Source organism: Papio anubis, chromosome 9 (assembly GCF_008728515.1).
Source record: "Papio anubis isolate 15944 chromosome 9, Panubis1.0, whole genome shotgun sequence".
NCBI lineage: Eukaryota > Metazoa > Chordata > Mammalia > Primates > Cercopithecidae > Papio > Papio anubis.
Window position 1 is genome coordinate 21,571,793 of NC_044984.1, and position 18,430 is coordinate 21,590,222.

Genomic DNA, 18,430 nt, shown 5'->3' on the forward strand with positions numbered 1-18,430 from the left:
TTTTTTTTAACTTTTGTCCTACATTTTAATTGCTGCTCAGTTTCTTTTATTCATGTCTAAACTTACTATATAGATTTTCTTTATTCTAACTTTTGACATAATCAAACTTGAAAAAAAAGTCACACCAGATATAACTCTTCTTTTAAAACTAAAAGGTTCCTAAGTGATATCCCAAGCTCTCAGATTCTTCAGGAAGAGATGACTTGGATGAAGGAGATTCTTTCCAACCTGGGCTCACCTGTTGTGCTTTGCCATAATGACCTATTGTGTAAGAATATAATCTACAATGAGAAACAAGGTAGGTATTTGACCTTAGCAGTAAGTAAAATTGATTTATTTTATGTTCTTAATGGTCATTTCATCTCTATATCAATAAAATAAATTCAAATGCAAGGAGTAAGATCATGCATGAAACCTTTAAAGATTTTCTTTTAGGTTATCAAGTTACGGTAACTGTGATAATTTAGGATATATATTCTTTTAATATTTGTATAAAATATGTTTTTTAGAATTGGTTAGAAACAGATTGTGATTTCTGTGGGATTTTTAAGTATAAAATGATGAAATGATTTTGTTTATAAATTTAATTGCAAAACTTATTTGGTTGTTCATGAATTGAACATGTACCTGCTTATAACGGGGGATGTGGAAAATCAACAAAGTGACATTGAACTGCTTTATAAATAGAAAAATTTTCTCACAGTGTTGGGAAGGACAACAGTATTAAAAACAAATGTGTCTCCAGGTTTCTCATTATCTATTTATTATGTTGATTTGTTAGTTATTTTGATGCTAAGGAGAGAGCTACAGATGGAGGAGATATTATTTGTAGTTTCTCAAATTTATGTCTACTAAAGTAATCAAGAAATCTTGGTAAATAATTTCAACATTTTTTGAGGTAGCCTGATACTTTTTGGTGAAATGTTTTTGTGTTCATATTTGTACACTGTATTCAATTTCTTTCTGTTTTCATATTTAAGAACCACTCGGTTGTATTATATTACTGGCTAAAGTGGTTTGAGGTTTGGTTGCTAAATGATAGATGCCCTTCAACGCTAAATTGAAATTTAAAAATGAAATTTTGGTTGAAGGATTCTTACTAACAAAAAATGTTTTTGAAACTGTGTTTTCATTTTATAGGAAACTAGTTTTTTTTACTTTTTTTTTTCTTTTTTGAGACGGGGTTTCGCTCTTGTCACCCAGGCTGGAGTGCAATGGCATAATCTTGACTCACTGCAACTTCCGCCTCCCAAGTTCAAGTGATTCTCCTGCCTCAGCCTCCTGAGTAGTTGGGACTACAGGTGCACATCACCACGCTCGGCTAATTTTTGTATCTTCTTTTTTTCTTTTTTTTTAAGAAGAGAGAGTTTCCCCATGGTGGCCAGGCTGGTCTTGAACTCCTGACCTCAGGTGATCCACCCACCTCGGCCTCCCAAAGTGCTGGGATTACAGGCATGAGCTACCGTGCCCGGCCTTCTCTGTTTTGTTTTGTTTTTAAAGTGATGGGATCTCACTATGTTACCCAGGCCTGGAATGCAATGGTGTAATCATGGCTCACTGCAGCCTTCAACTCCTGGGCTCAAGCAGTCCTCTTGCCCCACCCCCCTGAGTAGCTGGGACTACAGGTGCATGCTACCATGCCTGACTAATTTCAAAATTTTTTTTTTGTAGAGATGGAATATTGCTATGTTACCCAGGCTGGTTTTGAATTTGTGGCCTCAAGTGATCCTCCTGCCTTGGCCTCCAAAAGTGCTGGGATTACTGGCGTGAGCCACTGTGCCTGGCCTGAAAACCAGTTTTTGAAGGTAGTTATTACAGTTGAAAGAGCCGATTTTGAATCAAAATTGCGCTGTTGTAAATATACTAAAGCCGAAGAATTCACGTTAGCATGGTCATAATTATATTAAATTACTGTTTATGACCCTTCTTAGAGTGTAAGGCGGGACTATTCAAATACAAAGGTTGATAGATATAGATGACTTTCACTTTAAGAAAACGAAAGGTACACTGTCGAGTGGTAGGCTTACGCACATATTGCCAAAAATATATTCGAGAATTTTTTATGTTTGATATTTCAATGTCGATTAGAGATCTATTTTTCAAAAACATACTGAACTAACATTTTTGTTTTGAATCATCTTGAAATGCTTGTGTTTTGAATCATTTTTAAAATTTCGAGCGTACCCTAAAATATTAAGTACTTGACAGTGTCCTTTAATGTCTTTTTGTCTATTATATATAATTATCATAGTATATATGCACTACATTATATACTGGTAACCAAATCTCAATGCCATTTGTGAGACTAGAGCATTAGTTATGCATTAAAGCAGTGTATGAGCTTGTAAATTCAGTGCAGGACCTAATAAAACATTTTATATAATGGAATTTCAAGTGAGGGACTTCATCTTACATTTGAAGTGGACACTCAGCTTTATTTTTAACTGCAAGTTGATCAAAGAGAATCTGTTATTTCCTTTAGAATATAATTTTAAACTTTCATATTTTTATTTTTATAAGTTTCTTTTGCATATTCATTTCACAGAACAAACTTGTTTATAAAAGCAAAAAATAAGGGACCAAAAAAATCAGATTACTTTGTCTTGGGTATTAAAAAATACATTTTCACTTTTTTATTTAAATGATCACTTATCTCTAAACTATCGATCAGTTATGTGAAAAGTTCCCATGTTTTCACATAAAATCTTTATTCAATTCAGCCTTAAGAATGCAAGGTTGTCATTTGTTTTTGTGCCAAGTTACTTGAATCATACTTTTGTGTCAAATTTTCCTTTCACAGAAAATTTTTACAGCTGTACAGGTGAACTGTTTTGATACATTTTTTAGAATTTGCCTTTTTTATTGAAGTCTCTTTTGTATCATTTGTTTTTTTCTTAGTCTTTGTGGTTATGTATGTGTCTTACTTACAGAAATGTTCTGGTTTTTTTAATCTCCTTACCAGTGGTTTTATAATGTTCACTAGGAAGGCTAGTTTTGATCCCATGGTATCTGTTTAAAAAAGTAATTTCTATGTGATTAGTTGAAACATAAGCATTAAGAAATATGGTTAGAATGTTCAAATAAAAATCTAAAACTAGAGTATGACAAGACGCTTACTTAGCCTAGTCTTTAGTGTTACATTTGAAATTAGGAGCTGATGGTTTTGAGGTAATTTAACTATATGACATGTTTGAGTGTTTACTGTAAGTAGAAGATACCATGCCTTAAAAGGTATGAATTATATTATTTAATAAATTTAATAGACAAAAATAGTCAATATTGAGTAAATTTAATATGCAAACTAGTTATATGTTTGCATTTAATATGCAAATAATACAATATGCATATAATATAACTAGTAGATATGTTTGCATATTAAATGCAAGCATATAACTGGTAAATATAGGACTTAATTAACAGATAGATATGACATAACAATTCAGTTCACTAAAAGTGCAACTTTTAGTTTCTATCTTAACTTGAGAGATTAATTTTGAGATTAATTTATATTAATCTCTATAATATAACTTGAGAGATTAATTTAGATTAATTTAGAATTAAGATGTGTATGTATATGGGTATATGTATACATAACATATTTATACACAAGGCACACACACTATGAGCACCCTGCAGTTTGTAGGCATTTTTACATGCAAATGTTTTTGGAACCGATAGGCATCACAGGAAGAAATTTTATATATTTGAGATTGTAGCATAGCATTAACACTTATGGCAGCAGTTTTGAAAAGGGTAATTAAAGCTAGAGATACAGACTGCAGTTATTTACCTTCTTAAACTAGTTGCCTTATTATAGCGTATAAATGCCATGTTGAGTCTTTTGAGATAAAGATAATTTCCATATAAAATAAATGATTAAGCTGCATATTCACAAACATGTTTGATTTGTTATTACTTCTTAAGTCATTCATATGACTTGAGCTCCGGGTTTCATTATTGTGTACCCATCTTTGAGATACCAATAGATAAAACATAATAAGATGAAAGCCAAGGAACTGGCCTTGAAATCATCAAGCTCAGTCTTTGTCTGCAGTATGTTTCAGACCCTTAATTTCTCAGAAGTACAAATTTTAGGCAAACTTGTTAAATTTATACTGGATTATCTTGATGTCTCTGCATATATGTTTAAACCATAGTAACTTAGATTTTGTACTAGAAAATCTCTGACTCTTAAAAGCAGATACAATTAAAGCTTGGTTACTACCAAGAGAAATCAGAAAGAGTATAGATTTTGGAAGTAAGCACATTTGAGTTTAGATCCCTACCCAGTTACTTACAGAAATAAGTAGTATTAGACATATCATTTTATCTCTTTATGTCTTTATGTAAACACAGACTGTTCTTGACAATTTACATCAGAATCACCTATGGTACTTGGGAAAAAATTTGGATTTCTGGGCCCCACCCATGACTAATTAAACAATAATTTTTATAGATAGGCTTAGAAATTTTGTGTTTAACAGATTCTGAGGCAGTTTTTTTTGTGCTATTGATAGTCTAGAACTTTAGTTTGCTTTATTTGTAACTTAGAGACAGTATCTACTTCAGATGGATGCTAACAAGATTTTAGATTATGCATATAAAATATATAGCACTGGACCAAGGACTTAGCAGCTCTTAGTTGTAGCTATTATACTGACATAGGGGTTGGCAAACATTTTCTGTAAGGAGCTGTGTAGTACAACTTTTAGGCGTTGTGGGCTGGATAGTCTCCATTGCAACTTTTCAGCTGTGTGTTGAGGCATGAACACAGCGATAGACAATACATACCTAAATGAGTGTAGCTGTTTTCCAATAAAACTTTTTCCAAAGATAGGTGGTGGATTGGATTTGTGCTGAAGGTACATGGTTCGCCAACCCTGTATTATGTTTATAGCGTTTGTTTTACAAAGTGTATCTGATTCTGAAAAAATGAAAAATGGTTACTATAGGCTAGATGGTACGTAGGCTAGATGGTAGGACTAAATTAACAGATAGATATGACATGACAATTCAGTTTGTCTTAAGTGCAACTTTCAGTTTCTATCTTAACTATAACTTGAGATATTAATTTAGAATTACAAATGTGTGTATATGTATATATGGGTCATATTTATACACAAGGCACACATACTATGAGCACCCTGCAGTTTGTAGGCATTTTTACATGCGAATGTTATTGGAACTGATAGGCATCACAGGAAGAAATTTTGCCTCTACCTACTCTCACCATGTCAGTTGACAGGACTCAGGACATGGGAGAAGAGTGAGCTTCCTTTCTGAAGTTGATGGTAGCTGTCAAGATTTTTGAAAAGTTAGTGCCAGGAATTAGGTGATTGGTAAGCAGCGGCCCATTCCTTGCCTTCAGTGAAATGACATCCTAAAAAGGTAAGAAAAGAATACTTAATGATAATGATGGTAGAATTTGATATATAATAAGGAAACCAAAAGCAGTGGTTCTTGCTCCAAAACTATAGGAATTATCAGTCATCTTTTAAATCAATCATTAATTTAATAGACTTTATATTAAGCAGAACAAATGTAATATTGCCTATGACTAACTTTAAATCTAATATTTTAATTTCAACTAATCATTTAACTACTGACATCAAGAAATTACTAAAGCTGTTGAGATTTCTATCTCATGTCTTGATGCTCTCTCAGAATGTTTATTGGTCTCATGACTTTTGGTGACTTTCATTTCTCCTCCTCTCTCCCATTTCTTCCTAAAAGCTCATGTGAATACCTAATATGTAACTTTAAATGTCAGTAATGGCAATCACTGTTTATTTTCTCTGTCAGCAAAATACAAGAAGCTGATTTACAGCTGTTTAAGGAAATGAGTAGAAGAAAAGGAAAGCTTTTTCTGGGAATTAAAGAGTAAATCAGGTTTTGTTTTGTTTTGTTTTGTTTTGTTTTAAGAGTTCTACACAATATAAATAGAAAATGGGTGAGTCCCCATAGTCACTTGTTTGGCTCTAAATCTTATCCACTGTACTATTACTCCTGAGAAAGCTTTGTAGTTGTCATGTTATTCATGTTTTAATGACTGAGAAGAGTTTTTACATTGGTACTTTTAAAAAATTTAAATAAATACAAATTGATTTTTGTGTTTGGTAAACTGTGTTTTCTAGGGTGGTGTTTCTAAATGTAGTTTAATCTTTAACTCTGCTTTAATTTGTATTCTCAACCACTAGTTAGCAGAAAATAAAATGTAAGTCAGATAATAAAAAAATGAACTGTAAAAACCTGAAGCTATTAAGAAAGAGGGACCTAATATAGGTACTAGTTTCTTTGTTTGTTTTTTCATTCATGCATTCTGGCCCACTGTGTTCAGTCTTGTACTTGAATAAAAATGTCAGAAACACCACATTTTTCCTTTAGTTTTCCATGCTTTTTTGTCTTTCCCCCTCCCCCAGCAAGTGTGTTATTGTGTGTCAGCATTTTCTGCAAAACTTCCATTTTTTCCACTAGCATTTAAATATTTCCTGTGTCCTAGGGATTGCTCTGTGGATTGCATGATGAAAGAGGAAGGGGACCCTACTGCCCCTCCAGGAGGCTGTGTGTCATGTAGTGGAGGAGTCCAATCACTGAACAGATACCTACATTTAGAATGATGAGTGCCTTGGTGAAGGGGTATAGAGTACTACAGGACACCAGCATGAGGATTTGAAGGGAAAGTGTTTCAGACTAGAATACTCCCTTTTTCTGTATAAGACAGAAAACATTTTGCTAACATTAGGATTATAGTTGCTTTTCGTATTGTTCTCTTTGAACCTGCCTAACATTGCAGAGCAAGTAGGGTGAATTGGAAAGATTTTTCAGGTTCTCATATTGACTGTTTTGCTTTTCATTTTTATTCCTTTCTCCTAACAACAAAATAAAGGAATTCAGACAAACATGTCATGTGATAATTAGACAGCTTTAGGTAATACATTATTATTTTTTGGTTTTAAAGTACCTTAAAAATTGGCAGACTGTTTTCAGTCTTTTACTAAGATTTGAACAGTTTAACCAGTAGTGTGGGGATTTGATTACCCTGATAAAGATATGCAAGAAATAAAGTAGTAAAAGACAAAAATGTAGGTTTGGAAAATTCAAATTGTAGTTTTATCCATTAATTATATACTTTACCCATTATGTGCTTGTCGTTGTGATAATTATATAAAGATAACTAAAATAACACTCCTAGGCCTTAAAGTAGTAGTTCTTTACTTTTTAAAGGTCAAGGGTCCCTTGAGAATCTGAAAAATTGAGAATCTCCTCCTAAGAAAGTGCACATACACATAAAATTTTAGGGAATATTCTAATTGTCTTTTCATCCTTGAAACCCCAATTAAAAATTCATATCTTAAAGAACTGACAAGATGATCATGCTATATGAGCTAGTTAATTTTTATTGCTGATGTGGATATTCATTTAAATAAAGGGAAATTTTAGAAATCAGAAGTTAACTTTATAGAAGGAAAAAGTGTATTTTCTGTTGTTAGGAAAGCATTTTCCAGTAATTTGATTTTTCTGGCACCCTAACTACGGGAAGTTGGCTTTTTAAATTTTACTTTGTTGCAGAAGATTAAATTTAAGGTTGAGTTCCACTTTGTTTGCAATAGTTTGAAAAAGAATAGCTAATGCAGATTTTTTTTTTTTAATTTTTTTCCTTTTAAGCTTTGTGTCTTGTACAATGTGAGTTTGCCAAATTTTCTTCATCTGCTACAGATTAGGTATGCCATTGTTGCTGCCATGTGGCGGCGCACCCCGTGCTTCTTAAACGCACTGACTGGAGGTTTATCGCATCACTTGTTCACATGCACGGAGCCTGGTAACAGCCTCATCTGTATCTTGTTAGCTTCATTTTCTTATTTTTAAAATTTCATTATTTATAAACTCAACATAGCATTTAAAAATAAAGGCTAGTTTTAATTAATTAATGTTACTACAAAAAGTCATTGCTAAAATTTTCATAGTGAAACAGATTTTAACTTTTGTTAAAATGTGCTATGCTTTAATTAAATTGTATTTACTCTACAAGCAGGCATGTTTTACCTGCCATTTTAACTGTATTTGCCAAATTCTAAATATAATTTTGAAAATTGAAATTGAAGCTTATGTTTATGTGGCAAAAGTAAGCTTCAGGACTGGGCTGTGTATTTTTATTGGCATGTAACAGTTAATATGAGCTCTACAAGAATTTGTTTTAGAGAGCTAAAGCTATCAACAGCTGCAGATTTTAAAAATGACATATTAAAACTGTTAGGTTAGATCAGTTGTACAACTTAGTAAATCTTGTATCCTGAGTTTCTGAGGTCTGGTGGATAGATGTCTCTGAAATCATTGGTTTTAGTCTTTTTACTGATAGTTTTGTATAGGGAATTCATCTTTTTCTCTTCTAAAATAACATTTTTCCTCTAATTTATTTCTATTACTTATTGTACATAAATTTTAAAATAACAAAAATAAAAGGAAAAAAGTCACTTGTCTATCACCTGTTAATAGTTTAAACATTTTGGTTTATTTCCATTCATCCTTCCCCACATGCATTATTTACATATATATTTTTTCTCTGTAGGCATATTTTAATTTGGATCACAGTTTACTACTTAGTATCTCCTTTTCATATGACATTTGTAATTTCCCTGGTCATTATTTTTGAAAATGAGATTCCTTCATGGTTTTATTTCATTTTACTTTCATGCCTGTGAGTATTTTATCATGATGGTTGTCTCTTCACTCTCCTACTCCCAATGATTCCTAGAAAAGAAACTTTAAAACATGTTTCTACTTCCCATTCTGCAGTTTAGTAAAGTGATTTGGTTAACTCTAAGACTTGTGGAGTAATGTTCTGTGAATTCAGGTATACAGACAGGAGGATCACTTCAGGCCAGGAGTTCAATACCAGCCTGGGCAACATAGCAAGACCCCCGTCTCTACAAAAAACAAAGAGAGGAAAAAATATATAATACTTGAGGTAGTTGAATTGCCGTGATTTATTGTCACCAATATTTTTAAATCTTATAATTTATTATTATAATACACATTACATTTTTATAACTGGGTTATAACTGATTATTCTCACTTATTTTATTCTAGATGTGACTTATTTATACAAGTTTAGAATTATATATTAAATACAATTATATTAAAAATATTTGCTTTTATGTAAAACACAATTTGCCATGACATTTTTTGTCATATAATTTTGTTTTTTTTGTGTGTTTGAGTATGATCAAATACTTTCCAAAATTAAACTTACAAATGTATATCAAGATACTATAATTCAAAAGCTGTTTTTATTTGGGAAATAAATAACAATGTGTAAAGACCAGGAATTTGTTCTCCTACCTAAGCCTGATGATTAAAAGACAGTGTAACTATGCAGGTGTTAAACATTTTCTATATTCTTACAGCCATCTCTGTTCATATATCCATTTTAACTCCACACCCTGTAAGCCTTTCAGTTTGTGATCCCTGGTGAAGACAGTGACCCACATTGATTTTTTTTTTTTTAAGGTTTCTCTCTGTCTCTTTTGCTTTTTCTTTTGAATATAGGACCTATATCTTTGTTAAGGCAAATCCTTTATAATATTACTCAAAAGTTAAAAGTTCCTGAGTAGTAGTATGAAAGAACTAGATTATCTTTGGAGAGCTATAATGACATGTCTATATATGTAGCAGTAATTTAGAATAGGCATCTATTTAGCTTATGTAAAAATTTCTCACATTTATAAATGTTAACAGAAACCATACTTTTGCTTTTTTATAAGATAAAACCACCACCTTAATGCTGCTCAGATATGGAAACCTTAGGTAGTATTACAGGAAAATGTAAGCATATGATAGCAACTAACTTCTTGTTAGTGATCTTACTTAATTTGTTCAGCAAGTATTATAGCATTATTGCAAGATTTACAGAATTCAGGTCTTGAAAAGTTTATATTTTATTTCCATATGTAGATAAGCTTGTCAGTTTACTCTTGGAGTATCATAAAGTTTTTGTTAAAATTATACAGATTATTAGCAATTTTCAAAGATAAAAATTTTGTTTCTAATTAAACTTGAATTTTTAAGTAACTGGTGCCCCCATGTGGCGAAAGATGTATTTTGCTTTTGTTTAAACTTGGAGAAGGACTGTCTTTTCATTTTTCTTTAAAAAAGTGGACATTAGTGTTTACAAAGAAGCTGTTGACCAAGAGAAATAATTTGAATTTTGTAAAGCTCATTGCCATAAAATTCACAGCCTTACCCTGTATTGTCTCAGAAGTGCATGTAATCAAGCACGTACAGTGAGACAAAATATTGGAAGCTATTTAATTACAAATAGCATAGGGATTTTCTGATCTTATATGTGATTTCTTAATGTCTTTGTTTTTGTGTCTCACATAGGTGATGTACAGTTCATTGATTATGAATATTCTGGATACAACTACCTGGCATATGACATTGGAAATCATTTCAATGAATTTGCAGGTATAACTAATAGAGTAACTTATTTAGCTTTGAAGTGGTATTTGCAGAATATTTTATTCTTTTTTTAAAGCAAATAAACTGGGAGCAGGAGCAACATTTTCCCATATGTTGTTGACCGTTTTTCTTTGCTTTTGTTTGTCACTGGAGGAAAGCAGAGATGACCAAAATTTCTTCCTTAATTGCCATCAGAAAGTAATAGGAGAAAGATAATGATTGTGGCTTCTGTTGAGACCAGACATAGTATAAGGTGCTTCATAAATCTTACCTCATTTTTTTCTCCACAACAGCCCTACAAGGTAATATTCCCAGTTTACATATCAAAAAGAAACTTACCAACGTCACAGTAAAATACAGAGATCTAAGATCTGAAGCTAATTTTTAAGCATTTAAAAAGCCTTTGCTGTTTCCAGTGTAAACTGGGGCTTTTGGAATGTTGGTTCACTAAAAAACTCAATAACCTTTTTTTGTCTTTGGCTATGAATATTGAAAAGTTGGTCATTTTTACCCCTATTAATCTATAATTACTTAAATTAAAATTACTAGTTTTTTAAATGTAAATGGAAATAATTTAAAATCCATTTTATCACTCTTTATTTAGAAATATGAAATGCTCTAAAAGCTAAAGATTAGAACATACCCCTGAATGGTTTATACCTAGTAGAAATTTTTTATTGTTGAATTTATATTTGTGTAAGTTTATGTATTTATGTATTTTTATATACTTCAGATTACCAGACTGGGAAATACTCTGGGGAAAAATTTTAATTTGACATTTCCAGTTGTTTTGGACTACCAAGCTTATCATATGCATATAAGCTGTACATATTTTTACATATCTCATCTATGGAAAGGGAACTAGCTGTACATATAATGAAATATTACCATATTACTAATATAGACAGTCATTGCCGTCGATATGAAATAGAAAACTCCAGTGATCTTCTAATGATTTCGTGAGCAAAAAAAGTGAGCTAAAACTTGTCAGTTAGGTAGAATTTGGGTGTGCAAAAAACTACTTTTATAGGATATAAAATTCATGAAGGAGCCTAGAAAGTTATGGTACTAGTGAGGTAGATTTAGACCAACTTATAAAGAACCTTGGATGCTAAGGAAAATAGTATGAACTTTGTCTTCTAGGTTAGTATTTTCCAAACTACAGATCATGAAATTAAATTTTTGGGGTAATGACTTTTTTTTTTTTTTCAAAGCAAGGAATGGAAAAGAGAAACAAAATATCAGAGTTGGAAAATGTTGTTGGGGTAAATACTGTTGTGTGAAATTTAGTATCAGCTGGTTATATGTATAAGGTCTCAAAAAAAATGTATTCTTGGTTGCAGTGAACTGAAATCACGCCACTGCACTCCAGCCTGGGCGACAGAACAAGATTCCGTCTCCAGAAAAAAAAAAGTATTCTTACCATGAGTCATGTTTTAAAAAGTTTTATAGCCACACTTTGAGGTGGTTCTCCAAATGTCAGCATGCTTAAGAATTTCCTGGGTTGCTTCCTAAAATGCATATTTTGGGTTTGTGATGCAGCTGGTTCTAGCTACATACTTTGAGGAAAAATTGAAGCCATGAGAATTGATTTGGTGATCAACAGTAATGTGCCTTAGCGTTTAAGCTGAAATACAGAATGATTGGTTTATTATGTTAATAAATGCTATTTACTTAACATGTACCATTCTAGCCAAAATGGAACTTTTCATTTTTTTATGAAAAAATGGTGGTTTTAGGGATTATTAAGGTATGCAGAAGAGTTTATGTTTTAAAAATTTTCAGTGTATTTTTTTTTTCTTCTAAAGGTGTAAGTGATGTAGACTATAGTCTGTATCCAGATAGAGAACTCCAGAGCCAGTGGCTGCGTGCTTACCTTGAAGCCTACAAAGAATTTAAGGGCTTTGGGACTGAAGTTACTGAAAAGGAGGTAGAAATACTCTTCATTCAAGTCAACCAGTTTGCATTGGTAAGTTTAAATGTACAGCATTAATGAACGGTTCTTACTGTAATTTAAAATGCCTCTAAATTTTTGTCATCTTAGACAATTTCCTATTTTAAGTTTTGTGAATTTTTGTTCAAAATAGTGAAAATATATGACCATTTACAGTATGCATTACCCCATTGCATTGCTTTTAAGACAATTTTGTTTCATTTCCTACTATATCCCTATCCTCTAGTACAATGCCTGGCCACATGGTAGGTACTCAGTAATTATTTGTTTAATGAGTGGATTCTTATTAGGGTTAAGATTGATGCATAAAACAATTTCTTAGTCTATTCCTTTCTTTACATCAAAGTCAGATTTTACAGGAAAGGAGCTTTTCCACAACACATTTTATAGTTAGATCTTATGTGATAAAAGTAGGTTGGAAGAACCAGTAGGATTATGTTTTTTATGACTTATCCAGTGTTTTGTCTTCTTGACCTTTATTTGAGAAGCAGTTATTTCCAGCTTTATTGGTGTCTTAAAGCTTTATTATTAAGACCTACTTCTCTTTACGTGCATTTATATTTTAAAAATTAGCTCATTAAATTATCTTTTGAGAACAGTATGATACATTAGAATGGTCTTTCAACTAAGGTGTTAGATTATTAAATGGGATAATAAGCCAAAGCTATTGTAGCTGCTGCTTTTCAGTTTTAATATAATTTTGTACAGTTGACACAGGAAATATTTGTTATGTTGTCTGTACAGATAGACCCTAGTGGTATACAAGTATACCATTTTTATAGTCTTAAAAGTACCATATGACCAGAGTTACTCAGAATACATCTGAAGTAAGAGAGTGTCCTGAAATGTTCCTTTACCTGCTGTTCTTATATCTATTTTTGGTACAATTACTGGGTCAATTAATGACATGCTCTACAGCTGGTCCTAGGATGTCTGCTGTTTCTATTTATTGTATTTAAGCATGATCTTAGAGAATGTAGGCCTTTCTTTCTCTTTAGGTTACTTAATGAGCTTCAGAATAAACCTAATATTCCATTTATTCATTGAATTAGTTAATTTCCATGTAAAGTACACATAGCTCATCAATTCTTAGTCATCAGTCCCACTACTTGCTGTTAGAAAGCTGATTTGGATATCCTTGCAAACTTTTGATGACATTTAACATTTTGGGGGGATACTGTGACTGTATCTGTACATGGCATTGAAAAATACCTGTACTTCTGATTCATTAATCAGATACTAAGTACTTATTGTTATTCTAGGTCAGGTGGATTGGAAGAATTTAAAAAAATGCATTCTTTCAAAATGTTTATAGTTTAGAAGGCCAAATAAGATGTACAGAATAACTCTTTTACTGGTAAAATTTGACAGTCATTTCTTTTAAAATTGATTTTATTTTTATATTTACTTACTTTTATTTTTATTTTGAGACAGTCTTTGTTCTATCATCCAGGCCTGGAGTATAGTGATGTGATCACAGGTCATTGCAGCCTCAACCTCCCGGACTTAAGCAATCCTCCCACTTGAGCCTTCCGAGTAGCAAGGGCCACCATACCTGGCTAATTTTTTAGTTTTTTTGTGGAGATGAGGTCTCTCTATATTGCGTAGGCTGGTCTTGAACTCCTGGGCCTAAGTGATTTTCCCCGGCTCAGCCTCCCAAAGTGCTGGGATTACAGGCATGAGCCACCATGCCTCGCCTATTTTTTATTGGATACAAGGTATTTGTCACCCAGGCTGGAATGCAGTGGTATGGTCATAGTTCACTGCAACCTCAAACTCCTGAGCACAAGGGATCCTCCCAACTCAGCCTTTCAAGTAGCTAGGACTATAGGTGCACGCCACCATGTCTAGCTGATTTTTTAAACTTTTTGGAGAGACAAGGTGTTGCTCTGTTGCTTAGGCTGGTCTTGAACTCCTGACCTCAAGCAGTCCTCCAGCCTCAGACTCCCAAAGTATTGGGACTACAAGCATGAGCCCTATGCCTAGCCATAACACCCATTTCGGTGTAAAATTATTAGTAAATTGGAATTAGAAGGAAACTTACTCTGATTTAAAATGAAAAGAATATCTTCATGAAATGTACAACAGATATATTAATAAATGTCATGCATTCAGTAGAAGGTCTGATTGAAAAAAGATAAAGGACAATTGATAGAGACATAAAACTTCAGTATCTTTTTAATAACATTTCTGAATAATTGAACATATCCTTTGAATTTGCATATACTTAGTTTTTCCATAAGGGCATATAGTAAGTATTATACTCTGAGATTCTGATACCAATTCCCAGTTCTTCCTCATTAAGAAACATTAAAGGCCCTTTATTTATTTATTTATTTCAATTTTTTTTCATTTTTTTTTATTATTATACTTCAAGTTCTGGGGTACATGTGCAGAATGTGCAGGTTTGTTACATAGGTGTACGTGTGCCATGGTGGTTTACTGCACCCATCAACCCGTCATCTACATTAGGTATTTCTCCTAATGCTATTCCTCCCCCAGCCCCCTACCCCCAGCAGGCTCTGGTATGTGATGTTCCCCTCCCTGTGTCCATGTGTTCTCATTATTCAACTCCCACTTATGAGTGAGAACATGTGGTGTTTGGTTTTCTGTTCCTGTGTTAGTTTGCTGAGAATGATGGTTTCCAGGTTCATCCATGTCCCTGCAAAAGACATGAACTCATCCTTTTTGATGGCTGCATAGTATTCCATGGTATATGTGTGCCACATTTTCTTTATCCAGTCTATCATTGATGGGCATTTGGGTTGGTTCCAAGTCTTTGCTTTTGTGAATAGTGCCTCAGTAAACATATGTGTGCATATGTCTTTATAGTAGTATGATTTATAATCCTTTGGGTATATACTCAGTAATGGGATTGCTGGGTCAATTGGTATTTCTGGTTCTGGATCCTTGAGGAATCACCACACTGTCTTCCACAATAGTTGAACTAATTTACACTCCCACCAAGAGTGTAAAAGCATTTCTGTTTCTCCACATCCTCTCCAGCATCTGTTGTGTCCTGACTTTTTAATGATTACCATTCTAACTGGGGTGAGATGGTATCTGTCTCATTGTGGTTTTGACTTGCATTTCTCTAATGACTAGTGATGATGAGCTTTTTTTTCATGTTTGTTGACTGCATAAATATCTTCTTTTGAGAAGTGTCTGTTCATATGCTTTGCCCACTTTTTAATGGGGTTATTTGTTTTTTGCTTGTAAATTTGGTTAATTTTTTCGTAAATTCTGGATATTAGCCCTTTGTCAGATGGATAGATTGCAAAAATTTTCTCCTGTTTTGTAGGTTGCCTATTCACTCTGATGATAGTTTCTTTTGCTATGCAGAAGCTCTTTAGTTTAATTAGATCCCATTTGTCTATTTTGGCTTTTGTTGCCATTGCTTTTGGTGTTTGTCGTCATGAAGTCTTTGCCCATGCCTATGTCCTGAATGGTATTGTCTAGGTTTTCTTCTAGAGTTGTTATGGTTTTAGGTCTTACATTTAAGTCTTTAATCCGTCTTGAGTTAATTTTTGTATAAGGTGTAAGGAAGGGGTCCAGTTTCAGTTTTCTGCATAAGGCTAGCCAGTTTTCCCAACACCATTTATTAAATAGGGAATTTTTCCCCCATTGCTTGTTTTTCTCAGGTTTGTCAAAGATAAGATGGTTGTAGATGTGTGGTGTTATTTCTGAGGACTCGGTTCTGTTCCATTCCATTGATCTATTTATCTGTTTTGGCAGCAGTACCATGCTGTTTTGGTTACTGTAGCCTTGTGGTATAGTTTGAAGTCAGGTAGCATGATGCCTCCAGCTTTGTTCTTTTTGCTTAGGATTGTCTTGGCTATTCAGGGTCTTTTTTGACTTCATATGAAATTTAAAGTAGTTTTCTCTAATTCTGTGAAGAAATGCAATGGAAGCTTGATGGGGATAGCATTGAATCTATAAATTACTGTGGGCAATATTGCCATTTTCATGATATTGATTCTTCCTATCCATGAGCATGGAATGTTTTTCCATTTGTTTGTGTCCTCTTTTATTTCCTTGAGCAGTGGTTTGTAGTTCTCCTTGAAGAGGTCCTTCACATCCCTTGTATGTTGTACTCCTGGGTATTTAATTCTCTTTGCAGCAATTGTGAATGGGAGTTCACTTAGGATTTGGCTCTCTGTTTGTCTGTTATCGGTGTATAGGAATGCTTGTGATTTTTGTAAATTGATTTTTTTTCTCCTGAGACTTTGCTGAAGTTGCTTCTCAGCTTAAGGAGATTTTGAAAAGCCCTTTATTTATCAAGACAGTTTTTGTTTCGATTCCTGTTCTTATTTTATCAGAATTCTGCTGATCGTCTGTTGTGTGATTTTCCTGCCCTTCTGGGATGTCACAACTTTCTTGCATCAGGGCCTCTGTTACTACCTTCTTTTGACATACCTTCTTTTCTTTTTCAAGACTTTCTGTAGCTTCTTTTTAGCTAGCCATTTACCTTCTTCTTTTACCAACTCTTAATTTCCTCCCACTGTTTATTGAGTATGTGCCTGTCACATCTCAAGCATTTGAAGGAATCAATAATTGTGATTGCAATGTGAAATAAAAGGAAACCCTCAATCTTACTCCCTTGTCCTTCATGCATTTCTCAGACACTGCAATCTGCCTTTTCCCTCGCTACTATAAAAAGAAAATCAGGTAAGGCTTACCAATCATGACATAATCGCTAAGTCCAATGCAAATTTTTCAGTCCTTACCTTCCTTGATCTGTCAGTAGCATTTGGCAGTATTTACCATTGATTTAAAAAGTGTTCTCTCATTGACTTTGTGATAGTTTTATATATGATGAAAACAAGGAAATTATCAAAATCTAGTTTCATGAATTAAACACTTTATTGCCATACAAAGATAATTTTTTCCCCTTAGGTTCACAATGCTTAAAGAGAGGAGGAACAACCTGAACAAATCTCACAGGGAATATACTCAATAGATGAGGTACATTAACTATATAATGAATGAGTTCCAAATTATTAAAAGTCTAGTCCAATTAGGATGAAAGCAGGAGAGGATTGAGCTGTACCTTTTTACGATTAGTTTCTTGGGCTTGACCAACATAGGAAAGATCCTTGAAGACACCTGAAGTTCCTGGACGCAAGAAGGTAGTGTTAGTGTTGTCATGATGAGACTTCAGAGCTCCAAGGCCTGTAGAGGCCTGAACTCTGCTTTTGGAGAAGTAGCTGACAGAGTGCAGCCTGTCACAGACTAAGTATTCAGAGTGTCAAATTGTTATGTTTATATGCATTTTGAAGTCCACTAGTTGAGGTCAATTACTCACATGGGTTCTGAGAAAGTATAATGTAACATTCCAAAGAGGAGAAGGAGTTCACCCCAAGCACTCACATATGGAATTTGTATTAGCGTTCTCCAGAGGGACAGAGCTAATAGGATACATGTATATGTGAAAGGAAGTTTGTTAGGGAGAATTGGCTCACATGATCACAAGGTGAAGTCTCACAATAGGCTGTCTGCATGCTGAGGAAGAAAGAAGCCAGTAGTGACTCAGTACAAGTTTGAAAGCCTCAAAACCAGAAAAGCTGACCATGCTGCCTTCAGTCTGTGGCCAAAGGCCCAAGAACCCCCTGGCAAACCACTGGCCTAAGTCCAAGTGTCCAAATGCCAAAGAACTTGGATTCTGATGTCCAAGGGCAGGAGGAGCAGGAGGAAGCATCCAACATGGGGTAAAAGAAGGAAGCCAGAAAACCCAGCAAGCAAAGTTATCCGACTTTCTTCTGCTGCTTTGTTTTTGCCAGGCTGGCAGCCGATTGGATGATGCCAGCCCACATTGAGGGTGGGTCTTCCTCTCCCAGTCCACAGACTCAAATGTCAGTCTCCTCTGGCAACACCCTGACAGACACACCCAGAAACAATACTTTACCAGCCAACTAGGCATCCCTCAATCCAATCAAGTTGACACCTAATATTAACCATCATAGGGCCTGATAAGACTTCGCATTCTCCTAGGGTGTGGGAGTAGTTGCATTTTCTTAC

At 33.8% G+C, this 18,430-nt stretch overlaps 1 protein-coding gene across 2 annotated transcripts in view; it reads left to right on the forward strand.

The window, feature by feature from the left end:
- Nucleotides 1–18,430, forward strand: part of ETNK1 (ethanolamine kinase 1) — a 64,409-nt gene that overhangs the window by 34,949 nt on the left and 11,030 nt on the right. For both annotated transcript variants that reach the window (XR_002515581.2, XM_003906110.5), the window contains exons 4-6: nucleotides 156–298; nucleotides 10,381–10,464; nucleotides 12,267–12,427. Coding sequence is in view for 1 of the 2 variants with exons in the window: in XM_003906110.5 (XP_003906159.1) it covers nucleotides 156–298; nucleotides 10,381–10,464; nucleotides 12,267–12,427 (388 nt within the window). In the remaining variant the exon portion in view is untranslated. The remainder of the gene's footprint in view (nucleotides 1–155; nucleotides 299–10,380; nucleotides 10,465–12,266; nucleotides 12,428–18,430) is intronic.